Source organism: Zeugodacus cucurbitae, chromosome 3 (assembly GCF_028554725.1).
Source record: "Zeugodacus cucurbitae isolate PBARC_wt_2022May chromosome 3, idZeuCucr1.2, whole genome shotgun sequence".
NCBI lineage: Eukaryota > Metazoa > Arthropoda > Insecta > Diptera > Tephritidae > Zeugodacus > Zeugodacus cucurbitae.
The window spans coordinates 38,282,935-38,298,373 of NC_071668.1; the positions used below are offsets into that span (position 1 = coordinate 38,282,935).

The following is a 15,439-nucleotide window of genomic DNA, read 5'->3' on the forward strand; positions in this document are numbered from 1 at the left end:
TACACTGGCTTTTTTGTTGCATAAAATGCACTCAAAAAGGCGAATCTGTTGGACATCGGATAATTTTCCGTAGTGAAATCTATCCTAATAGAACAGATACAGATTTTCGCTCACGAATGTAAATCAACATAAAATATTGGACCAAATAGCTATTGAAAATTTGCCAATCGACATTGTGAAGTCATTTCCATATGACTATATACATGTGGTGTGTTTAGGTGTCATGAAAAGCTTACTTCTTGGCTGGATTAGGCACAAAAATAGATTGTATTCTTTAAAACCAGCCCGAATTAATTCATTAAATTCTAAAATACTCTTTTTAAGTAATCAGGGTCCAAATGAATTTGCTCGACATCCACGTGCCCTACAAGAAATTGAGAGGTTTAAGGCTACAGAACTAATGCAGTTTCTATTATATACTGGAATTGTTTTACTAGCTGATATTTTAGACGCTGAAAGGTACAATCACTTTTTGCTACTTAGTTTGGGTATGGGAATTTTATTAAATGAAACCTCTTGCATCGAAAATAATGAGTGTGCGAAAATTTTTTTAAATGAATTCGTCAAAAACATTTCTTGACTTTATGACGATTCATTCTTAACTATTAACTTCCACTGTCTTAGGTTAGGTTTGTAGGCAGATCTCTGTAAAAAACAGAAGATCTCACTTAGACAGTCTTGGCGCTATCCATTGTGGTACCAATAAAACTCTCTGTGGATCAAAGACCTTTAGGATTCAGCAAAACGCTTGGAATCCGATACAAATTTCTTAAGACGGCTAATATCGATTCTAGCCAATTCGCTAGGATCGCCGAAAGAGGGCCTTCCGAGGTGTTTCAACCTCAGTCTGGCAAAAGCTGGACAATGAAGAAGGAAATGCTTAGATGATTCCATCTCGCCTTCCTCCATACAGCTTTGGCAACTTGCATCTGTCACGATCCCAAGTCTGACCGCATGGGTACCCATTGGACAATGTCAGTAAGCACACCCATGATGACGCTAAGATAGACCCTGTCCAGAGAAAGCAGTTGAAAGGACCGCTTACGTTCCATAGAGAACGATCGACAGCCTTGATTTTCCCCCAATTCCCCCAGTAGGTCGTTCACTACCAGGATCCAGAGCAAAGGGGAGAGAACGCCGTCTTGCGGGGTACTCCTATTTACAGTCCGAAGCGCATTTGCACTTCCCCACTCTGCAAAGACAGTTCTGTCGCTGAGCAGACTGTAGATGAGATGCTTAAGGTTCGCTTCTACCCCAAAATCGTCTAATGCACCAATGACCGCTTCCGGTCTAACAATATTAAAGGCCCCCTCGATATCGAGGAAGGTACCTACCGCGTAATCATTATTTAAGAGGGCTTCTTCTATCCACTACACTACATAGTGTAAGGCGGTGTCCACCGACCTACCCTTACAGTAGGCGTGTTGAACTTTAATAAATTTATTTCTGAGGATTTTGCCCCTTATGTACAGATCCATGAGCCTCTCCAGCGTCTTCAAGAGGATCGAGGAGAGGCTAATAGGCCTGAAATCTTTTGCAGTAACATGAGAGCTTTTTCCAGCCTTTGGGATGAAAGACACCTTAACCTGCCTCCAAGCCTCCGGAATATGACCCAATCTGACGCAATTCGCGAAGATCGGGGCCAGCCAGCTGCATGATACCTTGGTCGCTGTAGCTGCGCAGGTATAATGCCATCTAGTCCGGGGGACTTGAAAGGTTTGAAAGAGTTCAACGACCAGGTTAGGTGGCGATCATCCAGAAGGCTTTCGAAGGCGCTTTCACCTCCTTGAAGCTCTCCGAGGGAAGCTCTTTCCGCTATTTGGTTTTTTGGGAAATGAGCATCCAAAAGTAGCTTTAGTGACTCCTCACTGCTCGAGGTCCACTCACCAGCACCGTTCCTCAATTAACCCACGGATATTGGGCTCTTGGACAGAATACGCCTTCGCAGTAGGCTCTCCAAGAAGATCGTTTGGCCTTCTTTATTTCGGACTTAAAAATGGCAAGTCCGACCTTATACAAAGCCCAGTCGTCAGCTAGACCACTTTTACGGGCTTTATTGAAGAATCTTCGACTAGAAGCTGGACAAGCTCTGTCCAGGTTGAAACTGATATACCTATGGTCTGAGAAGGAGTGATCATTGAGAAAATTCCACCCCGAGATCAAATGTACGATGTCTCTAGATACCAAGGTAAGGTCGAGGACTTCCTCCCTACCCTCAGTCACGAACGTAGGGGAGTTCCCCCTATTGCATATAAATAAGTCAACACTACTAATAAAATCAAAGAGCGACTCACCTCTAACATTTATGTCCGAGCTTCCCCAGACCGTATGTCTTGAGTTGGCATCCGAGCCAATGATGGCGTTGACTCTCCTACGCCTGGCCTCCCAGAGAGCCTCTCTCAGTAAAACGGGAGGTAGTTCCACCTCGTCGTCGTGCGGCATATAAGCCGAGATTAGCCAGAGTTCTCCGGCATCACCCTCTAATCTGGGTAAAAGATTGTCCATTCCTAGACGAAGCAATAGGTTGGCGGATGCCGCCTTTGCATGTTGGAGATTATTTTGCAGGATCATCATCCTCCATGGAGGGAATTGATGCCCAAAAGGGAATTGATACCTTGTCGCGGTGCAGGGGCTTAGTCGTTGCTCAGCCGGCTGCCATCTGACTGCCATGGAAATTCTAATAGGGTCTTTGTGTCTAGTCAGGTGGTAGCCGTGGGAGCTGCGATGACCAAGATCTGCCACCTCCTAATCCAGGGTGTTATGCGACTCCCGTGCCCATTGGATGGTTTGCAGCCAGGAGGAACATCCGGCTGTATTCTAACGGAGCCTTCCCAACACCAGGCCGCATTGGGAAGTAACTGTGGCCTTACCACGTCGTGGGGCTCTGGCGTGGCGGACCTACCCCTTCCCCACAGTAAAAATAGTCCAGGAGGCTAACTTTATGTTAGCCAAATGGTCGTAAGAATCAGTATGGCTAAATCAAACAAAAAACAAAACAACAAACAAAACCAAGCAGCGATAAGGGTACTCCCAGCTCAGGGAGAATACCACGCTTCCTTGATGCTCTAACGGCAGAGGAGCGTTCGCTGTTCGAGGAGTACGCGAAAGATGACGACGTGCCCTCAACGAGCAGCGGCAGAGTAGGCAAGCCACTACTCCAGGCATCCCAGGCGGGAAATAACCCAATGGAGGTTCGAGCGAGTACGAACCCCAACAATGTACCCTCTATCGCAGAAGATAAAGGCAAGGAGCCGGCGAAGAAACGGCCAGAAAAACAAACTGAGCCCAACAGGAGACGGAGGCACAGGAGGGGTAAGTACCCTCCGCTACCTGAGGCAGGATGTCCAGGTGGTCCAGACGATCCCCGTAGAATTGGAATGAGCGGGGCCACTGTAAAGTGGTACCTTCGACACTAAGACGAGGGAAAATCGCCTGAAGTAGTCAAGGAACTTGCCCTTGGCAGAATACGAGGCAACGGAGGAAACAACGCCAAAAAATCGCCTGTAACAAAAGGCTCGCAGGATAACACTGGCACCAGGCGGCAAGTCAGAGATGAAAGAGCTGGCAAACGTGACAGAAGCCAGGTAACGCCACAAGAATTACCAAATTCAAAACGGCGTAGACCAGCCACGGTTCCGGAGTCGAGCGGGCAAGCTAGTTCCGAAGAAGCGTCCAGGGTAGTAGATAGCCAGCGCAGGTATGCGGACACTCTTATGAGCGTACGCATTGCAGTACTGCCGCTTAACTACCCAGAGATAGCTCTGGTCCCGGCCCAACTTACCGTCCTCCAAAACCGTATTATGAAACGGTAGCGCTGATGAGCCTCTTGAATTCACCATGGAGCTGATAACGGCACAAAATGAGGGAATTAACACCTCAGCTTGGCGAATCTTAGACAGTAAAAAAGAAGACTCCAGTATAAGACTCTACGTCGGGATAGACGACGTATTTTATAAAATACTCCAGAAGGCGGGTTTCCGCCTAAACTTCAGGTTTAGCGCTGTCCACATGCGCCCTTGGCGGCCCAAGCCCGCGGAAGAAAGGGGGAAGGAAGGCGCCAAAGTGCAAGGTGGAGCGGAGACGAATGTAAAATCCGCCCCCTTGGTTCCCGCCGTGCAGGTGTCTACTGCCGATGTCATGGACACCACGGAAGCGCTTCCTAAAGAGTCAACAGAGGTGGCACCCTCTACTCAGGAGCTTTTGGAGGGGATGGAGGAGCTAGTCGCAGCAGATAGTAAAGCAAGCGAGCCCATACTATGATGGACTCCAGTTTAGAAGTTGCTCAGGTGAACCTGCATCATGCAATGGCTGCATCGGCGGTTATCGCCAGCAGGTTCCTTAAAGACAAACTGAGCATCATCTTAGCCCAGGAACCCTGGGTTTTCAGAGGGGAGGTCAGAGGATTAAACACTGACAACAAGAAGGTATTCTGGGACTTATCCAGTGACAGACCTAGAGCCTGTATTGTTCTGAAGAAAGACATTGATTTCTTCTGCATTTCAGAGTTTCTAACACAGGACCTGGTGGATGTACAAACAAGGGACAAGGAGGAAAAGGAAGTTGTCGTAGTGTCAGCCTATTTCCCAGGAGGTATCACAGTTGTGCCCTCCTCAACTGTGGAGAAATTACTGGACTACTGCAGGGTACACAAGCTTCCACTTATCCTAGGATGTGATGCCAATGCACACCATGTGGAATGGGGTAGCTCGGACTGCAACCCAAGGGGTGAGTCTCTTTCAGAATTCATGCCCTATTAGTAAGTCCACCGGCATACAATCGTGCAAATGGTGGAACAGCAAACTCTCAAAACTCAGAACCTCTGTGCGCAAACAAGGCGAAACGCACGGGATCCTGGTTGGAGTATAGGACAAGTCTGACCAACTATAACAAGGAGATCAGACAGGCAAAGAGAGACAGTTTCAGAAATTTTTGTGAAAGCGTCTCCTCGGCGCCAGAGGCTGCGAGATTGCATAAGGCCCTAGTCAGGGGGAAAAGCGATACTACATTAGCTATCAAACTCCCTAACGGAACTTATACAACCAGCGCAGAAGACAGGATAAGAGTGCTGTTGAGTACACACTTCCCGGAATCAATCCCAGAAATTCAGGTTGTGGAGAAAGGTCCTTACCACCCCAAACGCACTGATTGGGCACTCGCGGGAATGATATTCACAGTAGACTCAGTGAATTGGTCTTTGGGATCTTTTAAAAAACTCAAAGCGCCAGGAGCGGACGGGATCTTCCCGGACCTTCTACAGTATGGAGGAGAATCCTTACTGACTCACCTGGTGGGGTTGATGAGAGCGAGCCTTGCATTAGCTTACATTCCGCTCTCCTGGAGGATAGCTAGGGTTATCTTCATTCCCAAACTAGATAGGAAGGATTACACTTTAGCCAAATCTTTCTGGCCGATTAGGTTAACGTCCTTCATGCTAAAAAGTATGGAGAAGATAGTAGATAATGAGATTAGGGCAAAGGCACTCAAGGTGCAACCTTTGCACGGAAATCAGCATGTGTACAGACCTGGTAGGTCAACCAACTCTGCCCTGTACCAGCTAACGACTGATATCCGGAAATCTCTAGATGACGGAGAAGTAGCACTGTGTGCCTTCCTAGACATCGAGGGAGCATTCGATAATGCCTCTATACATACATTCTAGCATTATCAATGCCATGAAAAAGCAGCAAATTGCCGATCCAATCTGCAGATGGTCGGAAGCGCTGCTTAGCTCGAGGATCGCTGAGACTATCTCAGGGGAAAGCAAAATTCGAATCGGCACCACTAGGGGCTGCCCTCAAGGGGGAGTACTGTCCCCTCTGCTCTGGAGCCTCCTGGTGGATGATCTCCTAGTACTACTATCTGAAAACGGAATCCGGTGTCAAGGCTATGCTGATGACAGCGTGATACTGGCAATAGGTAAATTCGAAAGTACCCTCTGTGATATCATTCAGAGAGGTCTTAGTCTAGCAAAACGTTGGTGCGACAAGGTTGGACTGGTCATCAACCCTGCCAAAACAACCATTCCCTTTTACTAGACGGACAACACTGCTGTCTCTAAGGACCATCAAACTAAGCGGCAGGGATATTGAATTCTCCAGCGTAGTGAAGTACCTAGGAGTAACCTTGGACGCTTCTCTTCGCTGGAATAATCAGGTGGATAATATGGTTACCAAGGCAACCAAAGCACTCATGGTGTGTAAATGTCTGGCTGGCAGGACTTGGGGCTGCAGCCCGCACATTATTAGATGGATGTACACCATGATAGTAAGACCAATTATCACATACGGAGCAGTGGCATGGGCTGACAAGGCTTCCCTCTCTGTAGTGAAGCTAAAGCTGGCCAAACTGCAAAGGCTAGCCTGTGTTTGCATATGCGGAGCGATGAGGACATGTCCCACAGCAGCGATGGAGGCTATCCTAAACCTCACCCACTGCACTTTGTGATCAAGCACTGCTCCGACCAGACCAAATTACAGCGGACGGTTATGGTAAAGGTAAAGTAATATCATCCAGGAATATGATGGAGATTGGCGAGAGACTTCCTCTAGCACTCTTTCCTAGAGATGATACCATCCGAGAAACAAACTTCACTAGGAGATTCGAGATCACCCTAGGAAAAATTGACAATTGGAACAGTCAGGCCTTTGAACTTTATTGGAAAGCAACTCGCTGCATTGGTATACTGACGGTTCCAAGACGTCTAATGGCATAGGTGCGGGAATAACAGGCCCTCGCACTAAACTCTCTGTGCCACTGGGTGCTTTTCCTAGCATTTTCCAGGCAGAAGTTTATGCAATATACCGGTGCGCTGAAATAAACATTCAGCGTAGGTATCATAACGAGAGAATTGCTATCATGAGCGACAGCCAGGCGGCACTAAAAGCGCTTTCCTCATACGAAACAAAGTCCCGCCTGGTTAGAGAGTGCATGGATGACTAAATTATCTATCATCGTGCAACAAAGTTCACCTCATTTGGGTGCCGGGACATAAGGGGATAGAAGGTAACGAAATTGCAGACGAGCTCGCTCGTACAGCTGCTGCAACTATACCGACCGGGCCAGAACCCTTCCTGCAGTGGGCCCCCACACTATCCGGGATATATTCCGGGCAGAGGAAAAACGAATTAGGGAGGAGCATTGGCATCACTCAGCTGGTTTGCGTCATTCAAAAGGCCTATTGGGAGGTTATAACACCAGAAGATTCAAGTGCTTAATTAACCGCCCAAGGTGCAAACTAAGGGTATTGGTTGGTATATACACGGGCCACTGTAAACTCAGGACACATCTCAATAATCTGGGCTTGGTCTCGTCGCGGACCTGTCGCTTCTGTGACATGGAGGACGAAACTCCCCTGCACTTACTGCTGGAATGTCCAGCGCTTCACAGAAGCAGGAGCAAAATTTTAGGATATACCATCCCGACAGAGGGGCCCATCGTATCGCTAAGTCCTAATACTATCCTGGAATTTTTCAGGGTACTGGGTCTTATGGAGTCGCTGTAGACTTGGAGAGGGCACAATAGACCACTGGTCGTGGTGCTTACCTCAAATTCATTATCTATCTATCTATCTAACGCAAAATTTCCTCGATCTCTCCTGGAGTGGAGTGTTCGGCGGGGAGCCACACCCGAACACGAGGTGGAAGTTCTTCCTTAGCCACCGCCTCGAGCTTTGCCCCCTTCCAGACCTCTCCCACCGGGTTTCACCCAATCCCACCGGTTTACCATCGCCACCGTCGCTAAGTACCTTCCTAGCCCACTCTTGTGTGCACTCGCCACCGTAGCGTTCCAAGATCTTGGCTGCCATGCGGCGGTCCGACTTCAACTTTTTAGACGCCGACACGTGTCTCTTTGCATTAGCTCCGGATCCCGGAACTCCTGTGAGCTTAGCAGAGGCTCCCTTACTAGTGCTGGCGACTTCGCCTCGCACCCCCGCCATACTATCCGCTGTTTTCGGCAGGCTTCCGTCGACAGCGCCTAACTTTTTGCCCTTTCCGGGGGGTATCACCTGCGAAGGTTTTGTTATTTCACCGACTTTCGCGGCAGACGGTTCCGTCGCCGCCGGCAGTGAACATATCGGGACACTGTCCGTTTTAAAAGTCGGTTCCGACTTTCCATCTCCCTCTTCCGTTTTTGTTGTCTTTAGTTAGTTCATTATTTAAAAGGGTCCCCACTCAGGGCCGCTATCCATCTCCCGGAAAGGTAGCCGCCTTTAAATGGTCCCAAGGTTATCCCAGTTCAGAGGCCACTGTCTACTCATTTACATTCTGATGCATTAAATTATGGAGGATTAGAATCTATTAGCGCATTTAAGTTCGAGAACTTTTTGTCCAAGCTTAAACGTAAATGTAATAGTAAAACTCATATTGCTGCCCAAATTTATAATCGTTTAGTTGAGGAAAGTTTGTTCAGTAATGATAATTTTGAGGATGCAAATGTAAAGCAAAATCAGCCAATGAAGTCATTAAATACAAATTCATTTTATTTATCCTTAAAAAAAACAAAAAATAAGATTTTTAAAGTCATAAATTTTTCACAGGAAAATGGTGTATCAAAAATTTCATCCGTGGAAGTTATCAATTTGAATGACTTCTTTATTACACCAATAAAATTTCAAGTTGCGTCTATCAGATCTTGCTTAGTAATTTTGAATGTAGTCAATATGTATTTATTCCTCTTATTCACAATTAGATGCATTTCAATAGCTCGTTTATATCGATTGGATGTGACCAAACCACTAAATCAAGCAAGTGGGTAATACTATATCGTTTTTTGATATTTTAATTAAATCGTAGAAGACAAAATTCAATATTCCGAAACAAAATTTAAGGATTTGGTAAATTCTCATTTATATTATTATATCAATAATTTTTCTATATATTTTTATAGTTTTTACGGACGATGTTGCCCAGATATACTCCTGGAAAGGAACGAAGACGAAAAATCGGCAAAAGCACTTAGTGTGACGACAGCATTAAGGCGTAATATTTATTTTATTGCTTTATTTTTATTTGTAATTTTTTCCTATTATAGAGGCATACCATCAAAAATTCCCTACCGCTGCCACGGATATGGAATTCGAGCGGACTACATTGAATTTTTTCCAACACGCCAGCAACAGAATAAAAAAAAGAATTGAATGCGAAAACAAAATAAATATGTCATCGTAGATTTATTAGTTCTTATATTATTCTAAAATTCTAATAAAAATAAAAATCAATTTCAAAACTTAATTTCAACCAGTTCTTATTTTTAAATCAGTGGCAACTTCAATTAATGTAATTGGAATTCGTTCTATTCCGTTTCATATTTGAGAAAATGTTTGAGATTTTGACATTCTCAAATTGAGAACAAAGGAAAATTTCATATTAAAAATGTGCTGTTTTGTTTGAGAATGGCTTTGTTTTCAAATTTAAATGACTTTGAGAACAAACGTTTGAGATTTGAAATTAAGGTTGATTCTCAAACGCATCTCAATTTGAGAATCAACAAAAATGTTCATTGGGATATATTAACAAATAGTTAATATTATGTTCCCACAGAAAAATTGAAGTAATTAGATTACATTTAAACGCTCAACAAAATTACCCTGTTCTCACTGCCGTTGGAGATTTACGAATCAGCTGTTTTTGACATTCAGGCATAAACACCAAATATTATTATATAAATACAAAATATAAAAAACAACTCAAAAATAAATTTTTTTGAACAAAAGTTTTTAATTTTTTATTATTTAGACTTCAATTTAACAGTTGATAACAAAAAGTTATAAATCCAGTGGTAAAAAAAAAATTAACAAACATGTTAAATGGTACATTAAAGCTTCTAACTTAACAAACAAAAAATATTTCATGTTATAATTTATGTAGCAAAAATTTTAAATTTTGCTTAATTTGCATTTATTTAAACAGTCTTAAGACTTGAGATCATATGTATCTATATATGTATAAAAACTACAACTTTTCCTGGGAGGTTTCACAAAGAGGCTTGGAGCACTGGAGGCAAATTAACTTTAAGCAATCACAACAGCAGTACCTTGTTACCCTTTTTATTTTTTGGGGACAAATTGAACACAATTTTCTACCACTTGGTGGATTAGATTGAATAATTGGTGGAGGAGGGGGTAGATCTTGGTCAAGTACCTTGGTGAGCATCATTCTTAGTTCTCGTGGCAACCTTTCATTGTACACCCGGAATTTCATGTGGTCCAGCACCAATTCTCTTGCCAGATTGAGCATAAATGTTTTTCTTCTCATTTTTAGATCACTGTCAGTACACATTTGATATAAGACAAAGGCATTAACTGACGTGTTGTTTAGGAGACACTATGAAAATATAACAAAAATACTGATGTTATTGTCTCTCAGACACCTACCTTAATATTGATGTGGTTGACTCGCAGACACTTTTTCGCTTAAAATGACACGTGTGCGTGCATCAATTGATCTGAACAAACTAACATAGGCATAAGTACACAATAAGAAGGTACAGAGAACGAGAGAGTAGATGTATGGAAAATAACGGTACAAAATACTCTTTTGTGTCTGTTGAAGTCTGCTAGACTACCACATCAGTCACAGAGGGTTAAAGGAAAATATTGTAATGTCGTACTTTGTTATAAAAATTGTCTTTTTTTTATAAATATTCTCCACTCAATGGAAATAATTGAGGAATTGTTTGATTTGAACCGCCTAGCAATGAAACGTTTGTTGCATGCACACATAATACTCAAAATGGGTAGTCTACATGGAGCAAATTCAACAAGGTCTATTTGGATGAAGGTACATACATGTGTATATAAATATTGGTATTATATGTGCATATTATAATGTAATTCGTTTATTATAATGTGTATATAATTCCGACTCGTGGCCAAATGTTTTGGGAAGTCGATTGCCAGGTGAATTCAGATGCATTCTTTAAAAGCAACTTCCGAATGAAGCGCAAATCATTCAATAAATTGTGCATTATGTTGAAAGGCTTGGAGAAGAAAACCCCCAACTACCGGAAAACAATTCAATTAGAAAAACGCATTGCTATTGCTTTATATGCTCTTGGCTCTTCTGCAGTATACCGAACAATTGGAAATATGTTCGGAATTGGTAAAAGCACTGTCTGCTCCATTCTAATTGAGTTCTGCCATGATGTCAGGCGATGTTTGTGGCCATTGTATTTGAAGAAATTCCCAATGAACGAATTTCAAGTGCGGGAGTATATAAATGGTTTTGAGTCATTGGGTTTCCCTCAAGTGTTAGGAGCTATAGGTAATAGGTTAAATTTTTACCGACGGACTTTTTATATATTTTTAAGTTTTAGATGGTTGTCATATAGAAGTTCGCCCAGCAGCAGAAGATGCTGTTGACTACTACAATTACAAAGGCTGGTATTCCACAGTTCTTTTGGCTTTAGTAGATGCAAGGTAAGTTTTTTCATGAAGCTCTTTTAACACCTAATGTATTTCTTTAATGTTATAGATGCCGCTTTATATACATCAACGTTGGTAGTTCAGGCCGTTGTAATGACTCTTCAATATTTGAGAGTTCATCTTTAAAAAGCCAGTTGGCACAATCTAGTTTATTTAAAGACATGAGTAGACAAATTTCGTCAATTAATGTACCAGTAGTTTTATTGGGCGACTCTTCTCAAAGTTCAAACTAGATGAACATTTGATGAAACCCTACCCTTTTTGTGTAAACCAACCTTCGGATAAAAAAAAATTTAACTATGTTCTCTCGAAATGTCGAATAGTGGTGGAGAATGCTTTCGGTCATTTAAAGGCAAGGTTTAGACGCATTGGCAAAGGCTTGGATAACCACATGGTCAACACGAGAGCTGTTATCAAAGCGTGCTGCGTTTTGCATAACTTTTTAAATGAGGAAAATGATGAAATTAATGAAAAGTGGATTGCAGCACAACAAATCGAAAACGAAACTCGACAGTTGCCAGAAAACGTCTCTTACGTTTGTGGAAATGTTAACCCAAGAGCAGAGGAAATAAGACAAGCGTTTGTTTCATATTTCGGTCAGTAATTATTTGAAATTATTTATTTATTTATTCCACAACAAAAAACCAATATTTCTAAATTTTATATACACATATATAATATATACATTTTTTAAGTTTATTTATATTAATATTTTCCAATTCATACATTCTTTTTATTATATTCATTTATTCAATTCATTTTCATTTATTTACATATGTATGTATCTTAAAACTAAAACTTAAAATTATCTTCATTTTTTAAATTCATTTACATTTTTATTTACATATCTTAAAACTAAAACTTAAATTTATATTAATTTTTTAAATTCATTTACATTTTTTATTTACACATCTTAAAACTAAAACTTAATTTCTACTTAAATCTAGTTTTGGCGACGAAGGAAGTCGATGAAAGCGTCCTTCATTTCTCTGACATCGTTCACATACATTTGCAACATGTCCAGACGCTTTTAATCGGCTTCCTTCATCGCCTCAGTCGCCTTTAGAAAATCGTCCCTCATCTCCTCCTTTACCATCACAGCCGTTTTTTTCTTTCTACTAGCCTCATTTGACGATGGCCGAGTCGAGCTACCCGATGTAGAAGGGCCAACGTCAGGGCTCGGGAGCGGCGACTCCCCTTCTTCCTCCAGGTAAATCGTCTCCATATCACCTGAAAATATGCATACATATTAAAAACTTTCTGCAAACAAATAAAAGCATAAAAAACATTCCATAAACGTTTTTCATTTCGAATTATGGAACCTCCAATACATTTAAAACTTACCCTCGATGCTGTCCTCCACAAGCTCGGCGGAACAAAAGCTCTTGTAGCCGCCTACCGCTTGGTGTACCGCTTCGTACAATTTCCACATACTCGGGGAGCCACCCGATGGTCCAATTTTTTGTTTCTCTTGCCTAAAATTATAAAAAATAATACTCAATGATGTACATACGTTTACTGCATAATTTATTACCTACCTGTATTTGTTTGTAAAATTATGTAATTTAATTTTTATTTCCTGCGCGGTATATATATGGCCAACATATACCATGGCACAGGACATCTCCTCATATATGTGGCTGTTCTTCCTTGCAGAACGAAGCTGTGGCATTTTTTCTTACCACAGCTGAATTAAATCGGCCTCGGCAGCCTCACTCCAAACCACACGTTTCTTTTTTACGCATGTTGCCATTATTTTGTTTTATTTTATAATTTTATTTATATTTATTTGCACTTTTTTGTTTTTTGATTTGAACTTTTGTCTGTTACTTTCTCTTATTTTAAGATTGTGTGTTTATTTTTTCACTTTGACAGTTTGTAGTGTCAAAATCAGCTGCGATTAAACAAATGTAACCAACAGATGGCGCAAAATCAGAGTCGCATAGGGTGATTTAGAGTAGTTCAGCTTCAAATCGCTTCGGTAAAGTGATTATGAAGTGTCATTTTTGTATGGCGAAATCTTGTTAAATCCAGCGGTTTAGTGAGTTAAACGTCTCAACAGCCTAAACTTCGGTGATTAGCGTCTGTGGGAACATAATATAAGCATGTGTTGCTAAGATTTGTGAAATTTTCCGCTGTCGTTGGGGGCATTTAAGATTCTATAAGTTTTTGGAGTAGAAAGTTAGTGAATCGGAAGCAGAATGTCCCAAGACAGGCAGCAAACCCGTATTTACCCCAAGAGTTGAAAATCCACTACATGTTTCCGAACCTCAAGAAAGTGTTTAGAAACAAAATAAGATATCACTCAATGCTGAAAAAACCTTTTCTGTTAAAAAAAATTTTTGTTTATTTTACCATAGCTGCATGAGTACTATCAATGCGTCCTATCACTCCTAGTATTCCAAATTTTTAATGGTCATAAAAAACATTGTTTCTGTAATAAAAAATGTTTAATTTCAAATTATTTAAAATTTTGAACCAACAAGTTCTGTTTTATTTCTTTTTGTCAAACTGTCACATACATACTATATGTAAACATAATTGATTAAAAACCAAACTGAAGTGAAAAACAATAAATTATTACACAAGTTATCGTTTGCGCGGAAAGACAGATACCCTACCCACTTTCACCACTTTTTTGGTGTTTTTTGATGCTGTTTGGTGTATTGGCGCGTTGTGAAAAAATCGGTTTTTTGGTGATTGTCGCGCTCCTGGTGATCGTGGATTGATGGTGGATGAATGAAAAAGTTAGTGCTCGATAGCACTAACATGTATAAATAGAACTAAATAGAAGGGGTGGATCCCCTACTCACTTTCACCACTTTTTTGGTATTTTTTGGTGTTTTTTGGTGCATTTTGATACATTGTCGCGTCGTGAAAAAATCGGTTTTTATCGGTACTCATATGATTGTCGCGCTCCTGGTGACGCTAAGTTCGCTACCAATGGCTCTAATGGTAGCCAATGGAACCTACTAGGTGGCCCAAAGCGTTTGAGCCACCATCCGGACGCACCCGATCCTCACGAGCGTGTCAAAGTGAAAAATTCGGTTTTTATGGTACTCATATGATTGTCGCGCTCCAAAGCGTTTGAGCCACCACCCGGACGCACCCGATAGCATGTATAAGTGTACACACTTTTCTACCCCATATATCATATGTATATGTGTTCAAGTGTACACACTGTTCTGTTCTGTTCATAAATGCAACACGTTGAGTGTCACTAACATGCACAAACAAGGAGCGCAAAAAGAGCACTATAATATATACATAAGGTAATGAAAAATTCGGTTTACTATTTTAGAAATTATATATATTTTTAATTTTATGTTCACATATTAATTCCATCCAACCTGCAATATACAGCTTAACAAAACTGTTTAAGTATGATGTCAAATCCCCTGAAATATAGGACAATTAATCAATAATTTGTGGTGAATCATAACGACATTACATTAAAACAAAAATTACCTTTATTATTTCACCGCTGGTACACCCAATTCAGAATTAGTCCATGCAGAAGTACTGGGATATGGAAATTAACCCTAAAAAATATATGATTTTTGAAAATTTGTATGAAATCTATTTTGTAAATTAAAAACTCAGAATCCAAAATGTCTCTTCATATATGCAATTTGTATATCTATACTACTATTATAAAAAGGAAGGATTTATATGTATGTTTGTGATGAAGAAACTCAAAAACTACTGTTCCGATTTCAAAAATTCTTTCACCATTGGATAACTACATTCACCCCGAGTAATATAGGTTATATTTTTTGCAAGGATCTTAACTTTCTGGAAATAGTTTCCAGGTGAGGGTATCAAAAAAACTCCGTGATGTAGAATCTTAATCTGAAACTGAAAATCGTCTTGCAAGTCATTCTCTTCGCATCGCAATCACGTGCCAGAGAGTCGAGTAACGAGTGATCACAGCTGCTTGTTGAACAAAATTTCAAAACCTCTCAAGTACGCACTTGCAACGGCTTGAAGAACAAAATATTCTAAATATACAAGCTC

The 15,439-nt window shown here is 41.2% G+C and overlaps 1 protein-coding gene and 1 long non-coding RNA gene across 3 annotated transcripts; both read left to right on the forward strand.

Moving 5' to 3' along the window:
* Positions 1-397: 397 nt before the first annotated feature.
* On the forward strand, positions 398-9,247 carry LOC128920495 (uncharacterized). The gene is made up of 4 exons (XR_008470557.1): positions 398-4,424; positions 4,504-4,725; positions 8,887-8,978; positions 9,031-9,247. It is a non-coding gene; the product is annotated as an uncharacterized LOC128920495 (long non-coding RNA).
* A 575-nt stretch (positions 9,248-9,822) lies between these two features.
* Positions 9,823-12,771, forward strand: LOC128920203 (uncharacterized). 2 transcript variants are annotated; one of them, XR_008470322.1, is made up of 4 exons: positions 9,823-11,261; positions 11,314-11,416; positions 11,472-12,018; positions 12,545-12,771. XR_008470322.1 is itself a non-coding variant. In XM_054226957.1 (3 exons), exons 1-3 carry the CDS (start codon positions 10,874-10,876, stop codon positions 11,653-11,655), a joined length of 675 nt encoding a protein of 224 aa, XP_054082932.1. In that variant the 5' UTR covers positions 9,823-10,873; the 3' UTR covers positions 11,656-12,078. The 2 variants fall into 2 exon arrangements, 1 of the variants encoding a protein (XP_054082932.1); XM_054226957.1 differs by lacking the exon at positions 12,545-12,771 and having other exon boundaries at positions 11,472-12,078.
* Positions 12,772-15,439: the final 2,668 nt, after the last annotated feature.

Excerpts from the sequence above, each read along its gene's own strand:
- LOC128920203 (XM_054226957.1), top strand. The coding sequence starts at position 10,874 with ATGTTTTGGGAAGTCGATTGCCAGGTGAATTCAGATGCATTCTTTAAA. Across the intron at positions 11,262-11,313 it reads TCAAGTGTTAGGAGCTATAG|ATGGTTGTCATATAGAAGTT; the intron begins GTAATAGGTTAA and ends TTTAAGTTTTAG. Across the intron at positions 11,417-11,471 it reads TTGGCTTTAGTAGATGCAAG|ATGCCGCTTTATATACATCA; the intron begins GTAAGTTTTTTC and ends TTAATGTTATAG.